We start from the raw sequence: 18,343 nt of genomic DNA, 5'->3' as shown, positions 1-18,343 counted from the left end.
CGAACGTAAGCAGCTCAGAGAAATTTTAAAAATTAAACTGAGATTGTCTAAATTGTGTCATACGCCTACGGCGATTTACTCCTAGAGGATTAATATAGTATAGTATAAGAAACGTTTGTAAGTAATACTAATTAAAAGTAACGGTATTATTGTAGATTAAAATCACTAGTTGGAATGGATTGATATCAGGCTAAAGTATCTATACAACTAAATATATGACACAAACATACCTGCTGGTGCAGTATAATAAATCCTTATAAAAATTAAATGTGAACTTAAATCCATATTCCACGAATGTATCGAAATATTGAACATTTCTTAATATAAGAGAATAAATCAGGCCTGTATTACTGATACGAATATTTCAATAAAAATCTTCAATTTTATTCATTGCTAACTGTTTATCTGCTTTCGATATAACTGTTAGAATGCTTAATGTAACACCATTAGTTTTTTATATCCATCTAATTGCTGGAGCTTGTTGAATGGCGGACTATCTACTGTAGATAATATTTGATAATGAATGAGGTGATCGAAAGCATAATATCAACTAAATGATCAGAGAAATGCGTTAAATGCAATTGTAGATGATAATTGTTATCTTTATCCTAAATGTGTTGAAAATCTAATTTTCTGGTTTTTGCATCAATTCATTATGATTTCAATGAACTATTTCGACAGGAAGAATATTATTAACATCGTAAATTTACAGTAAAGAACAGATCTACGCGAATCGAATATTGCAGTTACCGCGGTTAGCATACGTGTATATGCATATTAATAGCTGTCAGATTTTAGGGTGATATTGGAATACGATGAGATTACAATATACGTAATAAAGGAAAAATCATATACTTTACGAATGAATGTTTGATATTATGTGAATAGTTTTCTAGTTTTGTAGCCTTTCTGAGCAGTTCTTTATTTTCGACTGGTATAATTTTACATTAATCCTTCTCTAGCATTCTACCTCCATTCTGTACTTATACTTTTACCACCTTACGATCACATAAACAGATTTACGCTTACAGATTTATACTTCCTATTAAATCTGTCTTATATTTTTACGATACAGTTTCTCCAATAACCTTTACATTACTTTTCACACTATACAAGATTTCCTACGTGACTCATGTAGTATCACGAATCATATACATATATGAATAAATTGATGTTGGATGATACGGTCTAATTTCATCGACAGATTGGCAATGCCAATTGTTAGCGGCAATTGCAAAAGCAAGTCGAGCTAGAAAATAATGACAAGCAGAGGTTCAATATCTGTTCCTTCCTGCTATTTTTTCATGCTATGCCGCGAGTTCCTTTCACTCACCTAACACTGTAACTTTCTTTACCAGTTTCCATTTCATAACTCAAATTCCGTTGCTGATAAGTGTAATAAAATTATCGCACAAAAAACTGTCTTAGTCAAATAGAATTTTCGAAAAGATTTTTATTACAAGGTTTTAGGAATAGTAGAGTAATAATTAATTACTGAAGGAACCTAGTCTAAAATCCAAAGTATTCCGAGCTCAAAGTGAAGTACAGCCTCTCTCTATGGTAAGCTCATCTACGTAAACCTTAAATACATTTCGTTAAATCTATTAATGATAACATAATTAACTACAATCAGACCTGAGTCATCAAACAGAGCACTTTTCTTAAAATAGAACATCATTACCTTGTACAATCCGAATTATTCTACTTAAAATATGGCTACTCTACAATTAATGTCCAACACCTTTCGGTGATACAACTTGCAAAATATTTTAAAATATGGAATGGCATGTAGAATACTGCATAATTCGATAATGACGGAAAACTAAAACTTTTAAAAATAATTAATGCTTCCTCTAAAATACAGGCTAATAAAAATTCCCAGGATAATAATAACTATTGACAGAGAGAGTCCAATCACCATGCGGCCACCTAAATTGTATATTTGGCAGAAAACTTTGAATATAGTGAATATAATACATAAACAATGCCATTTATAAAATGGCCCTTACATTATACAATTAAGCCATATAGAGGAGCTTAAAGGAGAATATTAAAACATTGAAGTAAATTCAAAATATTGCCGTAAGTATAATGACTTCATTGTGATTACTGTAACTTCTAGAACAATGCATTAATATCTCTATATAGTATTATTACTGTACGCTATTATAGTTACTAATAGCTCTATGGCTACAGACATTATAGGATAACAAATAATATCATAACCCTTGGTGAAAGTAATCTTCAATGATATATCACTGGAAATTCACTTTTAGTGTATAATACAATCTCATTCCTAAGATGACGTAAGTGCAGAAAATAATATTTTAGTGCTTCAATTAGCAATAGTCTCAACAGGCTTGATCAAGTTATGAGTTGCAGTATTTACATTCTGGATTGAAAAAGCTTTTGTAGCACTTTAGCTATCGGTCTTTGTGTTAACTTGAATGAAGAATGATCATTGCAATTCAGTAGCTCAATTTTTAGACTCTATGATTGATATCTTGTCTAAAGTGAACAAGCAAATGCTAATGGCAAATGGTGATTCTTTGCACTGGATTTCAATCTATCTCTTTCTAATTCGTAAGGAATATAAGTATAGATAAAGTATTTTTATTTACTTCTAATTCAATTTAATGAAGGAATGATGTGCTTATCTTTCAGTCGTAAATAAATAATATAGAAAAGTACGATCTTTTCATGAATTTAATTACTATTCTCTTACTAAATAAACAGATTTAAGATATTATGTCTTTCTATTTGGTTCCACTATTTTGCCTAAAAAAATCATATAATAGCTGAATATTATCGAGGTTACCCTAGAATAAGTACTGATATGTTTATAAAGTTACAACAAATTCCAGAAAATATCGAAACGTTTCTTTAAATAGAATTGCCTGTGTCGTTGAATGCCTTTAAAATCAACTCCTTTTTGATTTGAATAAGATTCACAATTGTTAAAATAATTATAATTAAAGGCTACTTATAAATACTAGGTCAAGCAAAGAAATGGCCTCTTATATAATTTATTATATACCGCGAAGTAATTTAATTTAATTAAATTACATTTCAAATGACTATCGTATGCGATTTAATATATTATACTAGAATCTAGTATCAATTTTACATGAGAAAGTCCTTTACCTGATAAATTAATTGAATAATAAATGACAACAATTTCTATTCAGTAAGCGTATCGTACCCTTTAAAACTTAAGCTTCGAAAAAGCTGTACTTACTCCATTACAAAAAGGTATATTATTAATTACCGGTACTCGTTTTGGACATAAAAATCTGAAATTACCGCTTATTGATTTAGTTGAGTATAACAAAACTATAAATTGAAAATCTAGATTCATCATGTAGTTGTCGTACTATTCTCTACTCTAATCGCTTTATTGTTATTTCTACCAGAAAATGGGATTATCATGGATCACATGGTTAAGCTATAATCGGAGTATAAAGCGTTAATCTTAAATACAATCGTTTGTAATTAAGATTAGCGCGAAAGAGCAGCAGATGCAGCTTCTATCAAAACTGTAGCTTTTATCGAACTTAAACATCTATTTAATATTTTAGATAAGCCACCCAAAACGTTCTCTGGATCAGTGACTCAAGAACATCGTAAAATCCTAAGAGCCAGTCGTATGTTAACTTGCTCAAAAATGTTAGCATCAAATCTCACCAATATGTGAATATTTACTTGGAGCGAGTATATTAACGTCATACCACAATGTGACGGATTTACTAGCGTCTCTGTATCTAATTATATGATTTCTTGTATTGTATTCATATCGGTTGTATTGCAACCTTATCAGAGCTTAACGGCACTAGTTCTATTCCATACTAGATCAGTATAGGTACTGTATTGTACAGTATGTAAGGTGGTAAGAAATCAGAATAAAGGTAGATATTCACGTGGAAGCTTAGCTGCCGATCTCGCTTCAGTTGACTGAGAACATACCAAAAATCAGACGCTATCATTATCGCTAACACACAAACAAACAATCAAATCTAAATTGACGGCTTTTGAGTAAGGAGTTTTTATATAGTACATGTTCAGTAACTGTTAAACAATATTCTATTCTAATATGCAATGGCAACCTAAATTAGTAGTTTGTTTATTTATTGCAAGAATAAATTTTGTAGTCGGAGAGCAGTTATCGTAATTAATTAATTTAGTTTTATAGAAAAGTTTACAATTTATTGGATATTCTGCCTGAGTGTAGCGATAGAGCCTTTGATGAGTTTTGCAATGCTGTAACATATTGGGAAATAACAGTGGTAAACTTCAGTAGAGGTAAGTATTAAATTGTTACGTATAGGCCTAGTAGAGATGGGTGGTCGAGGATGCGTAATTATTTTCGGATAAGCTGTGTCGAAAAATTAGTATCTTATTCATTAATAATTATTTTGCTATTACTCGCGCAAATGCTTAAAATATTCCTACTTATTAAGAGGTAATGATTAAGAAAAATAGCGCAAAATATATTTGATGTAAACTGATGCTTCTGATACATGTTAGAAAGTTTTAAAATTTATAGTAACCTTCGATTACATTATTTTTTCAAATCAATCAATTAATAAAGCAATAGCAAAGTTTTAATCTAATTCACAGAAATAGGTAGTAACTATAGCTCAATGTTGATGTATTAGTACAGTGTATTGGGGATAGCGAGAAAGCTCAGTCATATTTACTGCATACATGGTGCCATTTATACGAGTAACTAACAAGTTATATTGTAAGGATAGCAGAATTAAGAATCTTAAGTTCAACGCGACTCATTCGCCAATTTAGACTGCTGATGATTATAAATACAGCGCTATGCTAAAATAGTTCCTTAAAAGTGATTTAAAATACTAAAGTCGTTTCATAATCGTTAATTATCAGTTGCAATCCCTAATATAACTGTATTTATTGATTTCATTAATAAATTTTATACCTAAGAGATGTCGATGAGTCAAGCAACTAAAACAGTGTGTATATATGGACAAACGGCAGTCTATAGTTACGATATAAATCCAGTTAGCGGCAGCGGCTATTTACTTACAGCAAATCTAATCTTACTAATGGGATAATTTCAAGTAAGATAGAACATCAATTAATTAATCGTAATTTATTTTAGTTTAGCTATGATAACTTTTAGTACAAAGTTTCTTCCAAAATTAAAAACAACTTTGTTATAGGTAGACTGTAAACTTCGTAAAAAGTAATTTTGAAGGATATTGCTAAAATGGTTAAATTTTATTACTCTCGGTAATGAAAATGTCAAATTATAAATTAACAAGAGCCCTTACTTAGCTTAAGTATAGAAATAATATACTAGTTACCTCGATTATTAGTAGTCAGTGCAGGCTTAACTGAGCTATTAATTGTAGTATTTGTATACGCAGCCAAAGAGACAAAGTCCTTTGGCTATCGATTTTAGGGTTATCTAGGATGAAGTGTAAACGCCTTTAACCAATTATAATCACTAGTTACGATGTAGTGTATTCTTCGTATATCTAGTTACGATTTTGTATATCGTAAATGATTGATTTAACCAAATCTTATAAAGATTTAAATTCTCTTACTAACTCTGGAAGTTGTCAATGGAAGAGCGATAATCGCTCTTCTTTGCAATTACACTACTGTCTTAACAATTAGATTCGAATATTAAATTACTCTTTGTTGAGCATTAGTTTAGGCAAAATGTCAACTAGCACACAGACTACTAAAAAGCTGAGCAATTAATCGATTGGTCATTATTATACACTTATATCGCAACACAATGCTGCACTGGTATGTAATTGACGCCTTACAATTTAATATACTTGTTACGCTGTGATATCATAAATTCCGTCAGAAAATTTATCTAGGAATGCATTTACATACCGTCATTTATGATGTTTTTCATGCTTTTAATAGATAACTGCATAGCTTAATAATATTATCTATAAACAGATAATTAATATTTATTTCCATTCACTATAAATTGATTGACTTTTAACAAAGTTTGGATTCAGTTATGTCTAAGAGAGAATAGTATTGTGTCACTGTCCTTCCCAACGAAAGGAGATCGTCAGTATTTAGAGTCGTACTGTAGGTTGATGTCAAGAAAACTAACTAATCAGTAGACTTATAGTATACTTTCTATAATAGTTTAGCATTTTTCTCGTTATACATTTCGACTTGTAACAATGCTATTTTGATATTTGCTCGTAGAGGAGTAATATAGCTTAGTATAAGAAGCGCTTATATGCAGCACTAGTTAAAGTAACTGTTATGTCTGTAGTTGTAAAATGAGTACGATTACGGTATGTATGTGTTAAGACATATTACTCGTCACAGGGCAGTTCTTAACAGTAATGACGAGTTATTAGGAGCCAATTATGCTTACTCAAAAGGCGTCAATTTATCTTTAATTGTTTGAGATGTAATGATGTTATATACTTAGTGAGAAGTAGCAATGATAATTAATAGACAATAAAAAGTAAAAGTATATAAGGTTCGCAAAGTATAACGAACATGAGTTGTACTATTAATGATTATCATACAAAAAGTTTGATTTAAGATAATTTCATGTCCATTGCGACTCCAGTAGCTAATTTTTGTAAATTATAATTACTTGTTGGAACGTATTTATCTCACGATAAAGTATCTATATAGCTAAATATATAACACAAACATAACTTAAAGTACAGTATAATAAATTCTTTTAAGAACTAAATTTTAACAAGCTTAGCAAGAAATATAATACAGTACTCTTAAAATTGTATTGAATCCACGAGAGAATTAAAATGTTTCTATAGTTGCAATTACCCGTGCATTCTAATATACCATTGGTCTGCATGATTGTCAAACTTATAAATTGAAAATCTACCGTAATTTGTGGACTATAAATAGAGCTTTTCATTGTTTTTACAATGGATATAGCTAGATTACGATTACGACATATGATATAGGATATGATGCTAATCCTTATTTCACCTTGTCAGAACGGCATATCGCTATCGTTTCTCACAAGTTTTCGTATCGATTACTACAGAAAAGTTTTTTAATAGTTCATTATTGAAAAGTTGATCGTGTTATATTCAGTAATGTGGTATAAGATTTTAAGATGGTATATATTCTAATATTTAATATGTTTTGTATGAACTACACTATAATGAACAAATTTTGTATCTTAAATACGTAGATAAGTATGTAGTAAAGGACTAAAAGTAGAGTACTTTATAGCTTTTTGGTATGTAACTAGTACTATTTTACTATAGAAAATACCTAGAAAGTGATAGTGTTTTTAAGTTTTACCCTGCCAAATCATCATGTCGCCATCTTTTCTTCTTCATTATTTTACAAGGCATTATATAGATTACTATAGAAATAGCCCGAGAGCAATTGCCTAATCTATAGAAAGGGCGTTTGATCGTTTATTCAAATTGTAAAGGAATTTGACTTAGTGGCAAAACCCTATCCTTAGAGAAAGGGGATTTATAACATGACGATAAAGTACTGTAATGTAGTCTATAATCATACAGTCACCGTACAATCTGACGCTAAAACATCAACTGTCAATACTCGCGAATACTCAGCGATACTAATGTCAGAAAAGTAGTCGTAATAGTCATATAAATTTTTTCGATAAGCGATTACTGTGATCTTTATAAAAACCGAATTTTTCGGATTCGGATTCCGGAACCGGTCAGATTTATGTCCGATATAATTTTTCTGTTTTAATTTAATTTTTGTCTGATATAATTTTTCTGTTTTAATTTAATTTTGGGGGATTTTTGTTCATGAAAAATATCGTAAGAGTTGATTTTTGAAATTTGGACTTTTTGTTATGAATTTAAAACTTTGGAATTTTATGACGTGACTGCGAAGTCACATTAGGAGAATTTAGTGAGGAAAATAGAAAATAAGATGGAAATTGGTAGAGGTTGTGTTGATTGTTAAGTAGTTAAACTGTTGTTTTTATGACTAAATCTTGATGTTTAAAGGTTGATTTTTAGACTTTTATAGTGTATTAATGATAGAAATTAAGTTAGGAGTGAAGTTTGATGCATTTTTATAGTTAGCTTGTTAGTTTTATAGTGTTTTGTAATGGAATCGTAGGGTAATATGTGTCTGAACTTTGAGTGATTTTTGTTTTCTTAAATGGTGCAAAGTAGTTTTCTAAAACAGATCTGAAGAGCAATTGGTTAGCAAATATTTAGTTTTAAATACATTAGATGGCTCTACGAAGTCTATAAATGATAGTACAACTAAAAAATTTAGAAGGGAGAGTAGAAGAAGATTTTACTTGAAGAACTTGTTGAATTTAAAAGGCCTTCGGGGTCGAATTGTCGTAAGTTAGAACGTTCTTCTTTTTTGAAAGGTTGTTTGGTCGTTGACAGTTTTTAAGTCTGTCATTTATTTTAATAATGCTTAAAGCTAAGTATTTGTAAGGTTGTTCGGTTTATACTTCTCTTCATTTTTGTTTTGTAATAAATTATTGTTCGTTTATTTCCCCAAATTTTATTTGGTGTCAAAGTATTAGCGTTAAGTCGACCGGAGTGCAACGAAAGTAGAATGAAAGTTTGTTAAAGTTTTGTAGCTTGATCTCTACACATTTCATTTCATTACAAGTAGAAAAATGTTAGCAATTGCCTATTCTAAAGAAAGATCGTTTGATGGCTTTTTTGGATTAAAATTTAGAAATCGTAGCAAAACACTATCCTTTTAGAAGCTTCGGCAATGAAGCATAGCCTATTTACGCTAACGACATAAATTTATTTTATAGATTAACTTTTAGTTTTTCTTGAAGTTTACTCACTAGAAAAAGTGTTTAAGATAAAATAATTGATCTACCGTTATACCATAGTTTGTTTGTTAAATTTATAGCGTTCTGTGCAGAAATCGTAGGTAAATTGTGTCTGTGCTTTGTACGATATTTACTTTCAGAAATGATGCACAGTAGAATTCTGGGCATAACGGTATAACCCAAAATTGAGTTCGATGTTAAGAAATGTTTAATTTTGATAGCGCTAGTTCTATTCTACTTATCTATAGTAACTAGTCCTACAATGAGACTAGACTCGATTTTTTAAGAGTTATACTTTCATATTAACGGACTAATTGAGTAATTTAATCGATTTAGAATAGGAAGAACAGCAGTTGCTGCTCCATTTCCGTACCCGGTAATGAAGCATACTCTGTTTACGCTAACGACAGAAATCTATCTTATAGATTAACTGATAGTTTTTCTTGAAGTTTAATTGCCAAAAAAATGTAATAAAAATTGATCTACTGTGATATGTAGCTCGTTTGTTAAATTTATAGCGCTCTGTACAGAAATCGTAGGTAAATTGTGTCTGAGCTTTTGTATGATGTGTACTTTCATAAATGATGCACAGTAGAATTCCCAAGTAATAACTTCTAAAATATTACTTAATTAGTATTTAACTAGATTAACAACTCATTTGAGGTACTATTAACAGTTTAGGATATCTTCCTGAAGAAGTTTTCAGTTACATAGTGTCAAGCATCGGCTATCTTGGCTTTACCATGATAGCTATGAGGTATTACGAATGATTTAAGAGCAACTAGTACGTAATCTACACGTTTCAAATGTGTTATTAGTCTACAGAGTAGTTGTTACCTTTCATATTTTGAACTATGTTTATACTGATCTTTGGTAAATCCATAGTCAGCAATATCAATAAATGACGTCGAAATAGGGTAGTTAAAATAGGAGTGGAGTAAAGATAATTTACATTATGTTATCATCAAAATTTGCTTAACTTAGATAGATCTTGGATAAGAAGTAAATAAGAAGTAAGTACAATGCTAAATTGGCAATAATATTACAGATTAGAAAATTATAAAAGTCTGTAAAGCATACTTTCTCAAACGGTAGTATAATAAATCTAATAACGCCCTTCAACCCCAAAAGTAAATAATTAATTATAATTATTAACCTTTCTTCAGTAAACAAAGATTTCTACAGTTACAATTAATATCCTGTAACTGAGATACTAAGAAATTATTTTTGCTGAAATTATCAATAGATTAATGAAATTGAGTAGAGTGATTCATGAAGTGAAAATGAAAGAATTAGTTTCAGATGTTTATTGTCATATATTCGTTGTTTTGAAAGGCGCGAAGCATAAATTTATCATCACTTTACTATTCTGTTATTTACTGAGAAAATACATGAGTTATAATTTACCTGGAGCCGTTTCTGTATCCATCTTGTCAACTTCGTCTTTCGCAGGGCTAAGTTGTTGTTGACTCGATTTGGTCTCTGGCTTAGGTTTGACGATACTTTCTAAAATTTCAAGATATAACATAAATTTATATTCGTCAAATTTATAGTTCGGTGAAAATAAGTACTTTTGCATGACGATATTTTATGATCTTTACCACTCATACTGCTACTTAAAGATCATTTAAAGCAAACACAAGTGATTAGAATATTTCTTATACGGATACTAAGAATACACAAATCATGTTACAAATGTAATGACCCGTATTTCTTTGTTTAACGGTACCATATAGTTTCTCTAATTTTTTCTTGAATTCATCATCTGTTTGCTTTTGACGAAGAATTTTAGTGTAGACCTTACCACTAACTAAAACATAGAAATCTCTCTCGCCATCTGAACTTATCAAATCCTTCTTTGGATCAACATCTTTGATGATGATAGGTTTTATTGTCTTTCGATGCTTATGTGCGTAATTAAATTCCAGGTAAGAATATTCTAAATTTACGTAATTCTTGCTCAAAAACGGCAAATTTAGCTTTGATTATTTGTAGGTGAAATAGTTATTGTGTTTGAGTTATATGAAAATTTACGTGCCGGTAAGATTTGATCTTATATACTAAGTGAAAAGCTGCATTGATAATACAATAATAGTCATCACCACGCAGTGAAGTTTAATTTGTTATAGTTTTATGTACGTTGTGACTCTATTACCTAATTACTATAAGTTACAATCACTAGCTGGAATGTATTCATCTCATGTTACAGTATCTGTACAGCTAAATATCTTGCATAAACATAACTTTAAGTAATGTTTGACAAATCCTAATAATAATTAGATTTTAACGACCATAGAAGGGTAAATGATATTCTTAAAATTGTGATGAACCCATAATAGCATTAAAATGTGCCTATAGTTGTAATTACCTGTGTTTTTTTTAATATCTTTAGAGTTTTTCGGTTTTCGACCTAAATAACAGATACAACAGGTAATTTAGTTACTATGTAGCTACTTACAAAGAGAATATTTATCAGAAAGTTAGATTTATAGCGATATCAAATTGATTACAAATTTAGGATGCAATGATTAATTAGCGGTAAAGTTTTAGCTGATTATAGCAGGCAATATCAAAAATCATATTTTAATGTAATACACATAAATTAATCACAAAAGCTCTTAGCTTGATAAGTTAATTCAATACGTACTGGTTAATGTCAAATTCAATTCAATATTTATACTACCACTACATTTATTGATTTCATCAATAAAGTTTTATACCTAAGAGATGCTGTGAGTCAAATAAATAGAACAGTGTACTAAAGGTAGCATTATTAGCAGATTAGTTTGGTAAAAGCTGCAATGCTAAATACTTCAGCTATAAAATTAGTTACTGGTATATTTTCTGAATTTACTCAATCAAATAGTTCATTTATTTATTTGTAAAGCTTATATCCTATGTCGAATTATCTACAGTAGCACATTGGCTACCTAACTTCGTGTTTTCTAGAATGCATAACAATCGATTTTAGCTAAATTCAATCATTATTTGAAATATCAGATTCGTATGTGTGGTATTAATGCGACTAAAAACCGAGTGCGAGGTAGGACGTAGTTGTATCATGTAATACTTATATACGTCTTGCATATTGAAAATGTTAGGCTTAGATATTGTGGTTAATTATCCTAAAATACAATACAGTACTCGCAAATCGTATCTTACCTCCACTTTTGCTTGATATAGAGTATTTCTTTTTCAACTTCTCAGCCACTACTACTTCATTGCAAGAACGCAAAGCATCTAATAATTTATCAAACGTTGCTGCAGAGGCAAATTGAGAGTACCATTCCTCCAACAGATGAATAAACTTATCAAATCTGTTACCATTCGAATTGGCTAGATCGTCAACATCATTATTAGATAATCGTAACTTTCGACCAAGTTCGATTACTTTGATTGACTTTGCATTATCAGCGATATCTATAAAGATATCAGGCCTTTTAAGATCTAAATAATATCAAATAATGGAAGAATATCGATAATATTTTAGATGTTGTAATTAATTCATTGACGTTCCTAAAATTCCTAACAAAATGCATTAATATCTTTATAAAATTTGTGCAGTGTTCACTTCTAAATACAGTATAGTCAATTTTTAGTGAAAGTATTAGTTTACACTAGACTGTAACATAACTCTAAATATGTATGATCTATATTTAACAATTTACTCGGTGGAAATATCTTGTACTCTAGCTAAATTATACCGTTGCACTAGCTTAAAATAGAAGTAACCTATTTTCATGAATTATTCGCGCTCATAAATAATTTCGTCCTGCTGTGCTCCTAACATTACAAAAGCTATCTTTTTTCGCCTATCTCGCTAGCTAGTTCTGTTATTTATACGGTATGCTTGCACGCTTTATCTATTCTACACTACTATAGTTATTCGACTAGTCACGTCGTTACTCACCCGATAGTGTTACACGATTATTTTCTTACACTAGCTCAATAAAGATTACACTTCCCTTCACTATTCTATTTTACTTTATTGCGACTAATGCCGAACTTTCACCTCTAAACATGCCAATTTGAAGTATAAAATATTGCTTGCATTGAACTATTTCATTTTATGTCGTCTAAGCTAATTATAAACTAACATACATATTTTAATCTTATGGTAATAAGTGGCATCACCTAATCGTATATACATGCAAGGAAACTAATTACGATATATAGACGACCATTACTAACTTACCATCTTGTATTGGATCCATATCGTTTTGTATTGCTATTCCTTCCTGTTGACTAGTTTCAGATTCTTGCGAAATAAACCCAAGTTCATTAATTCAGCGGTATAAAGGCACATTGAATGCATACGAAAGAAAACTAAAATCATTTCTGGGGTAATATAGCCCGATTTTATCGGTGTTAGTGCTGTAGAGCTGTTTTATTTTGAAATATATGCGCTTATTTACTACGAATTATTAAGAGCCAATTATGCTTACTCAAAAGGCGTCAATTTATCTTTAATTGTTTGAGATGTAATGATGTTATATACTTAGTGAGAAGTAGCAATGATAATTAATAGACAATAAAAAGTAAAAGTATATAAGGTTCGCAAAGTATAACGAACATGAGTTGTACTATTAATGATTATCATACAAAACAGTTTGATTTAAGATAATTTCATGTCCATTGCGACTCCAGTAGCTAATTTTTGTAAATTATAATTACTTGTTGGAACGTATTTATCTCACGATAAAGTATCTATATAGCTAAATATATAACACAAACATAACTTAAAGTATAGTATAATAAATTCTTTTAAGAACTAAATTTTAACGAGCTTAGCAAAGAATATAATACTCTTAAAATTGCATTGAATCCACGAGAGAATTAAAATGTTTCTATAGTTGCAATTACCCGTGCATTCTAATATACCATTGGTCAGCATAAATGTCAAACTTATAAATTGAAAATCTACCGTAATTTGTGGACTATAAATAGAGTCTTTCATTGTCTTTATAATAGATATAGTTAGATTACGATTACGACATATAATATAGGATATGATGCTAATCCTTATTTCATTGACTTAAAAGCATAGTCGACAGTTCCGTATGCAAACAGAATAGAAATCAATTATTTATTACGCACCAAAATTACTGCAATGTCTACTATAGAATAGTCTTGTAGTGAGGCTGTTAGTTCAGTTATAAAATCTAATTCTAGTCATAAAACTTCGTTCTCATACTAGATTGTGTAAGTATTAAGAGTTATTGTTTGCAATCTTTACGTTGTAAACATGTTAGGGAACGTACTTAAGTAGTTATTTTATTCTGTTATTATTATTTTAAGTCTTTGTTTCAAAAATCTGCTGTTGTAACAAATTTTTCTATGTCCGTCAGAGCCTGTTATACTATTACTTAGTATTTCGATTGTTAGAGTATCAGTAATAAAACTATGCTATTATAAAATTCTTTTTATTGCTTGCAGTCTAAATGCAGCTAGTAGAACAGGTTTTATTACATTTGCATGTATGGAATACGAATCCAAGACGATCTTTACATTACCCATTATTGAGCCTTACTGAAGACAAAAATGAAAAATAGCATATAGATTACCAAGAAACTGAGCAATTAATCAATTGCTTTTCCTCATATACTTGTGTTACAACGCAGTGACGCTCGTAGATGTAAATTTATGCCTTATAACTTAATATGTTATTATGAGACTTACTTTTAGAAGAATAACATAAAATGATCTAGGAAACATTTGTAAGCAACACTAATTATTAAAAACAACTAATTAATCGATTATGCTCGCTCAAAAGGTGTCAATTCAGCTTTGATTATATTATTTGTAGGTGAAATGGTATTGTGTTTGACTTATATGAAAATTTACGTACCGGTAAGATTTGATCTTATATACTAAGTGAAACGCTGCATTGATAACAATCACTGTTACAATCACTAGCTGGAATGTATTCATCTCATGTTACAGTATCTGTACAGCTAAATATCTTGCATAAACATAACTTTAAGTAAAGTTTGACAAATCCTAATAATAATTAAATTTTAACGACCATAGAAGGATAAATGATATTCTTAAAATTGTGATGAACCCATAATAGCATTAAAATGTGTCTATAGTTGTAATTACCTGTGTCTTTTTTAATATCTTTAGAGTTTTTCGGTTTTCGACCTAAATAACAGATACAACAGGTAATTTAGTTACTATGTAGCTACTTACAAAGAGAATATTTATCAGAAAGTTAGATTTATAGCGATATCAAATTGATTACAAATTTAGGATGTAATGATTAAGTAGCGGTAAAGTTTTAGCTGATTATAGCAGGCAATATCAAAAATCATATTTTAATGTAATACACATAAATTAATCACAAAAGCTCTTAGCTTGATAAGTTAATTCAATACGTACTGGTTAATGTCAAATTCAATTCAGTATTTATATACATGTTAAAAGTACGTATTACCGATTACCTTAAGTACTAAATTATCAATGATCTAAATAATTGTAACTCTTACACAACATGATTATCATAAATTATAGCCTTTTGTCCTAGTTAAACATGTTAAAATTATAGTGGAAACATAGTTCATTGACAACATACTAGTATAACAGCATAAAAAGTGATACTAATCTTTAATTTACCTTGTCGAAACGACACATCGCTATTGTTTTAACAAGTTTTCATATCGTCTACTACTGTAAATTGAAAATCTAATTTCATTATGTACATGTCGTACTATTTTCTACTCTGATCGCTTTATTGTTATTTCTACTCGAAAGTGGGATAATCATGTATCACATCCTTAAGTCTTAATCGTTAGGTCTATTTGTAAACTTTAATGCTTACCACTATTGAAGTTTTCCACTGTTATTTCACAATATGTTAAAGCATCGCAAAACTCATCAAAGGCTCTATCACCACGCTCAGGCAGAATATCCAATAAAGTGCAAACTTTTCTGTAAAACAAAATTAAATAATTACGATAACTGCTCTCCGACTACAAAATTTATTCTTGCAGTAAATAAACAAACTATTAATTTAGCTTGCCATTTCATATTAGATAGAATACTGTTTAACAGTTACTGAACATGTACTATATAAAAACTTCTTACTCAAAAGCCGTCGATTTAGATTCGATTATTTGTTTGTGGTATGATGTTAATATATTCGCTTCAAATAAACATTCACATATCGGTGAGATTTGATCCTGACATTTTCGAGCAAGTAACATTCGACTGGCTCTTAGGATTTCACGATGTTCTTGAGTCATTAATCCTGAGGACATTTTGGGTGGCTTTTCCAAAATATTAAATAGATGTTTAAGTTCGAGAAAAGCTACAGTTTTGATAGAAGCTGTATCTTTTTTTCTTTTGCGCTAATTCTAATTAAAAGCGATTGTATTTAAGATAAGCGCTTTATACTGTTGGGTTGGGTAGTAGAGGATGTGTAATTATTTTGGAATAATCTGTGTTAAAAAACTGGTATCTTATTCATTAATGATTATTTTGCTGTTACCCACGCCAATGCTAAAAATTTTCTTACTTATTAAGAGGTAATGGTTAACAAAAATAGTGCAAAATCTATTTGATGTAAACTGATGCTTTTGATGCATGTTAGAAAGTTTTGAAATTAATAGTAACCTTCGATTACATTATTTTTCTAAGTCAGTTAAATAATAAAGCTATAGCAGAGTTTTAATCCAATTAGCGGAAATAGGTAGTAACTATAGCTCAATGTTAGCGTATCCGTGCAGTATATTAGGGATATTTAGAAAGATTGGTCATATTTACTGCACGCATGGTGCCATTTACCCGAGTAACTAACAAATTATATTGAAACCACCGCAGATTTACGAATCTTAAGTTCAACGCGATCTATTGGCCAATTTAGAGTGCTGATGATTGTAAATACAGCGAAAAGCGAAAATTGTTCCTTAAAACTGATTTAAAATATTACAGTTGTTTCATAATCGTTAATTACAGGTTATAATGCCTACTATCACTATCTTTATCGATGAAATCAATCAATTTTATACCTAATGGATGCCGGTAAGTCAAACAAATAGAACAGTGTATATGCACAAATGGTAGTCCATGGTTACGGTATAACCCCAAAATTAAGTTCGATGTTAAGAAATGTTCAATTTTAATAGCGCTGGTTCTAATCTACTTATCTATAGTAATTAGTCCTGCAATGAAACTAGGCTCGAATTTTTATAAGTTATACTTTCATATCAACACACTAATTGAGTAATTTAATCGCTTTACAATGCGAAGAACAGCCATTACTGCTTCATTTCCTTACCTAACTGATCTACTGTTTGTCGTTTACGAGTGCTTGATAAATTCTTCGATTCACTATCGTCGCTTCGATACCAATTGCAGGTGCCCAGACCAAGGAACTACTTCAAAAAAGGCAGTGAACTACTTCCGAAGTAGAACTAGCTAGTATATACTAGCAATGTAATATTAGTTACTAGTTCCTGGCAGTGAACTACTTCCGGTTGTGCTAGCCCACGATTAGCTACCTTCACCATACTAATAGATGATTTTACTAGTTATTTCAACTGTATGGTATGTCTGTAACGGTACACTCTACTGTATACGATTGACATGCAAATGAGCTGGCAGTGGCCGGCGTGTTTTACTACTTTTGGCGCCAACACAACATACCCATCAAGACTGTTGTTGTCAGCGTTAAGAGTAGCGTAGCCTACCATACAGCATTTAGCCAATAACGCTGTACACTAACGAGGCAGTCTCTCTATAAAATAGCAATAACTCAATATTGGCGTTGCTTGTGAGTGCGCTGTCATTGCGGGCCTTGGTGGTAACATAACTAGGAAAATGTCAATAAACTTCAATATAAATTAATTTTCTAAATTAAAATAATGAATGGTATTTCACAAGCAGGTTTAAGCACAAGAAACTTTCTCAGTCATCAATTTCTTCATTCTAAGCATCATAGATCGAACTTTAATCCTGTAGAAAATGTTATGACAATGCAGTATGAAGTAGTAAGCATAAAATCATTCTAAAAATGTAAGGAATGAAATGGTTTGTAAAGCCATAATTTAATTATACTAAATCAAAATATCTAGAGTAGTCCATTCATTCCACCAGTAAAATTTATGCACATAACATTGTCCGGTCGCCTTTCTAAGTCTATAATTTATCTTTCCAATTTCATTCATACAATCATTACGTAGTGATAATTTTGGCATCAGCAAAAGTAATTTTATTTTAATTCATCGTCTATTAATGTCTCTTTGCAACTTTTCAAAACTGACAGTAATACATCAAATGTCGCTTCTGCTGTAAATGTAGTATTCCATGCTTCCAACAGATGAATACACTTGTCAATTCTGCCATCGCTCGTATCGGCTATGTCATCAACGTCATTAGGCTGTAATTTCAATTTTCGACCAAATTCTTTTAACTTCTTTGATTTTATTCTATCAGCTATATACATGAAGGTTTCACGCCTTCTACCCTCTATATAGAACATCAAAGCATTGAAGTAAATCAGTTGTTTAGCTGTAATTATCATGGATTCATTTTCATTACTAAAATTTCTAGCCTAACTAT

The 18,343-nt window shown here is 30.3% G+C and overlaps 2 protein-coding genes across 2 annotated transcripts in view; both read right to left on the bottom strand.

Moving 5' to 3' along the window:
* Positions 1-10,178: 10,178 nt before the first annotated feature.
* Positions 10,179-16,041, bottom strand: TRIADDRAFT_60657 (uncharacterized protein; the record flags this gene model as incomplete). Its single annotated transcript, XM_002116617.1, has 8 exons — positions 10,179-10,288; positions 10,512-10,721; positions 11,151-11,192; positions 11,945-12,229; positions 12,978-13,040; positions 14,885-14,926; positions 15,603-15,712; positions 15,869-16,041. The coding sequence occupies 8 exons, from the start codon at positions 16,039-16,041 to the stop codon at positions 10,179-10,181; spliced, it is 1,035 nt and encodes a 344-aa protein (XP_002116653.1).
* A 1,952-nt stretch (positions 16,042-17,993) lies between these two features.
* TRIADDRAFT_60656 (uncharacterized protein) overlaps positions 17,994-18,343 on the bottom strand; it is a gene marked incomplete at both ends in the record, with an annotated part of 4,560 nt that continues 4,210 nt past the window's right edge. Inside the window, one exon of the mRNA XM_002116616.1 lies at positions 17,994-18,250. Coding sequence (XP_002116652.1) covers positions 17,994-18,250 — 257 coding nt within the window. The remainder of the gene's footprint in view (positions 18,251-18,343) is intronic.

The sequence above is a fragment of the Trichoplax adhaerens genome, genomic scaffold (assembly GCF_000150275.1).
Source record: "Trichoplax adhaerens TRIADscaffold_17 genomic scaffold, whole genome shotgun sequence".
Classification (NCBI taxonomy): Eukaryota; Metazoa; Placozoa; class Uniplacotomia; order Trichoplacea; family Trichoplacidae; genus Trichoplax; species Trichoplax adhaerens.
Note: the sequence above shows the minus strand (reverse complement) of the source record. Positions and strands in the feature narration are given on the sequence as shown.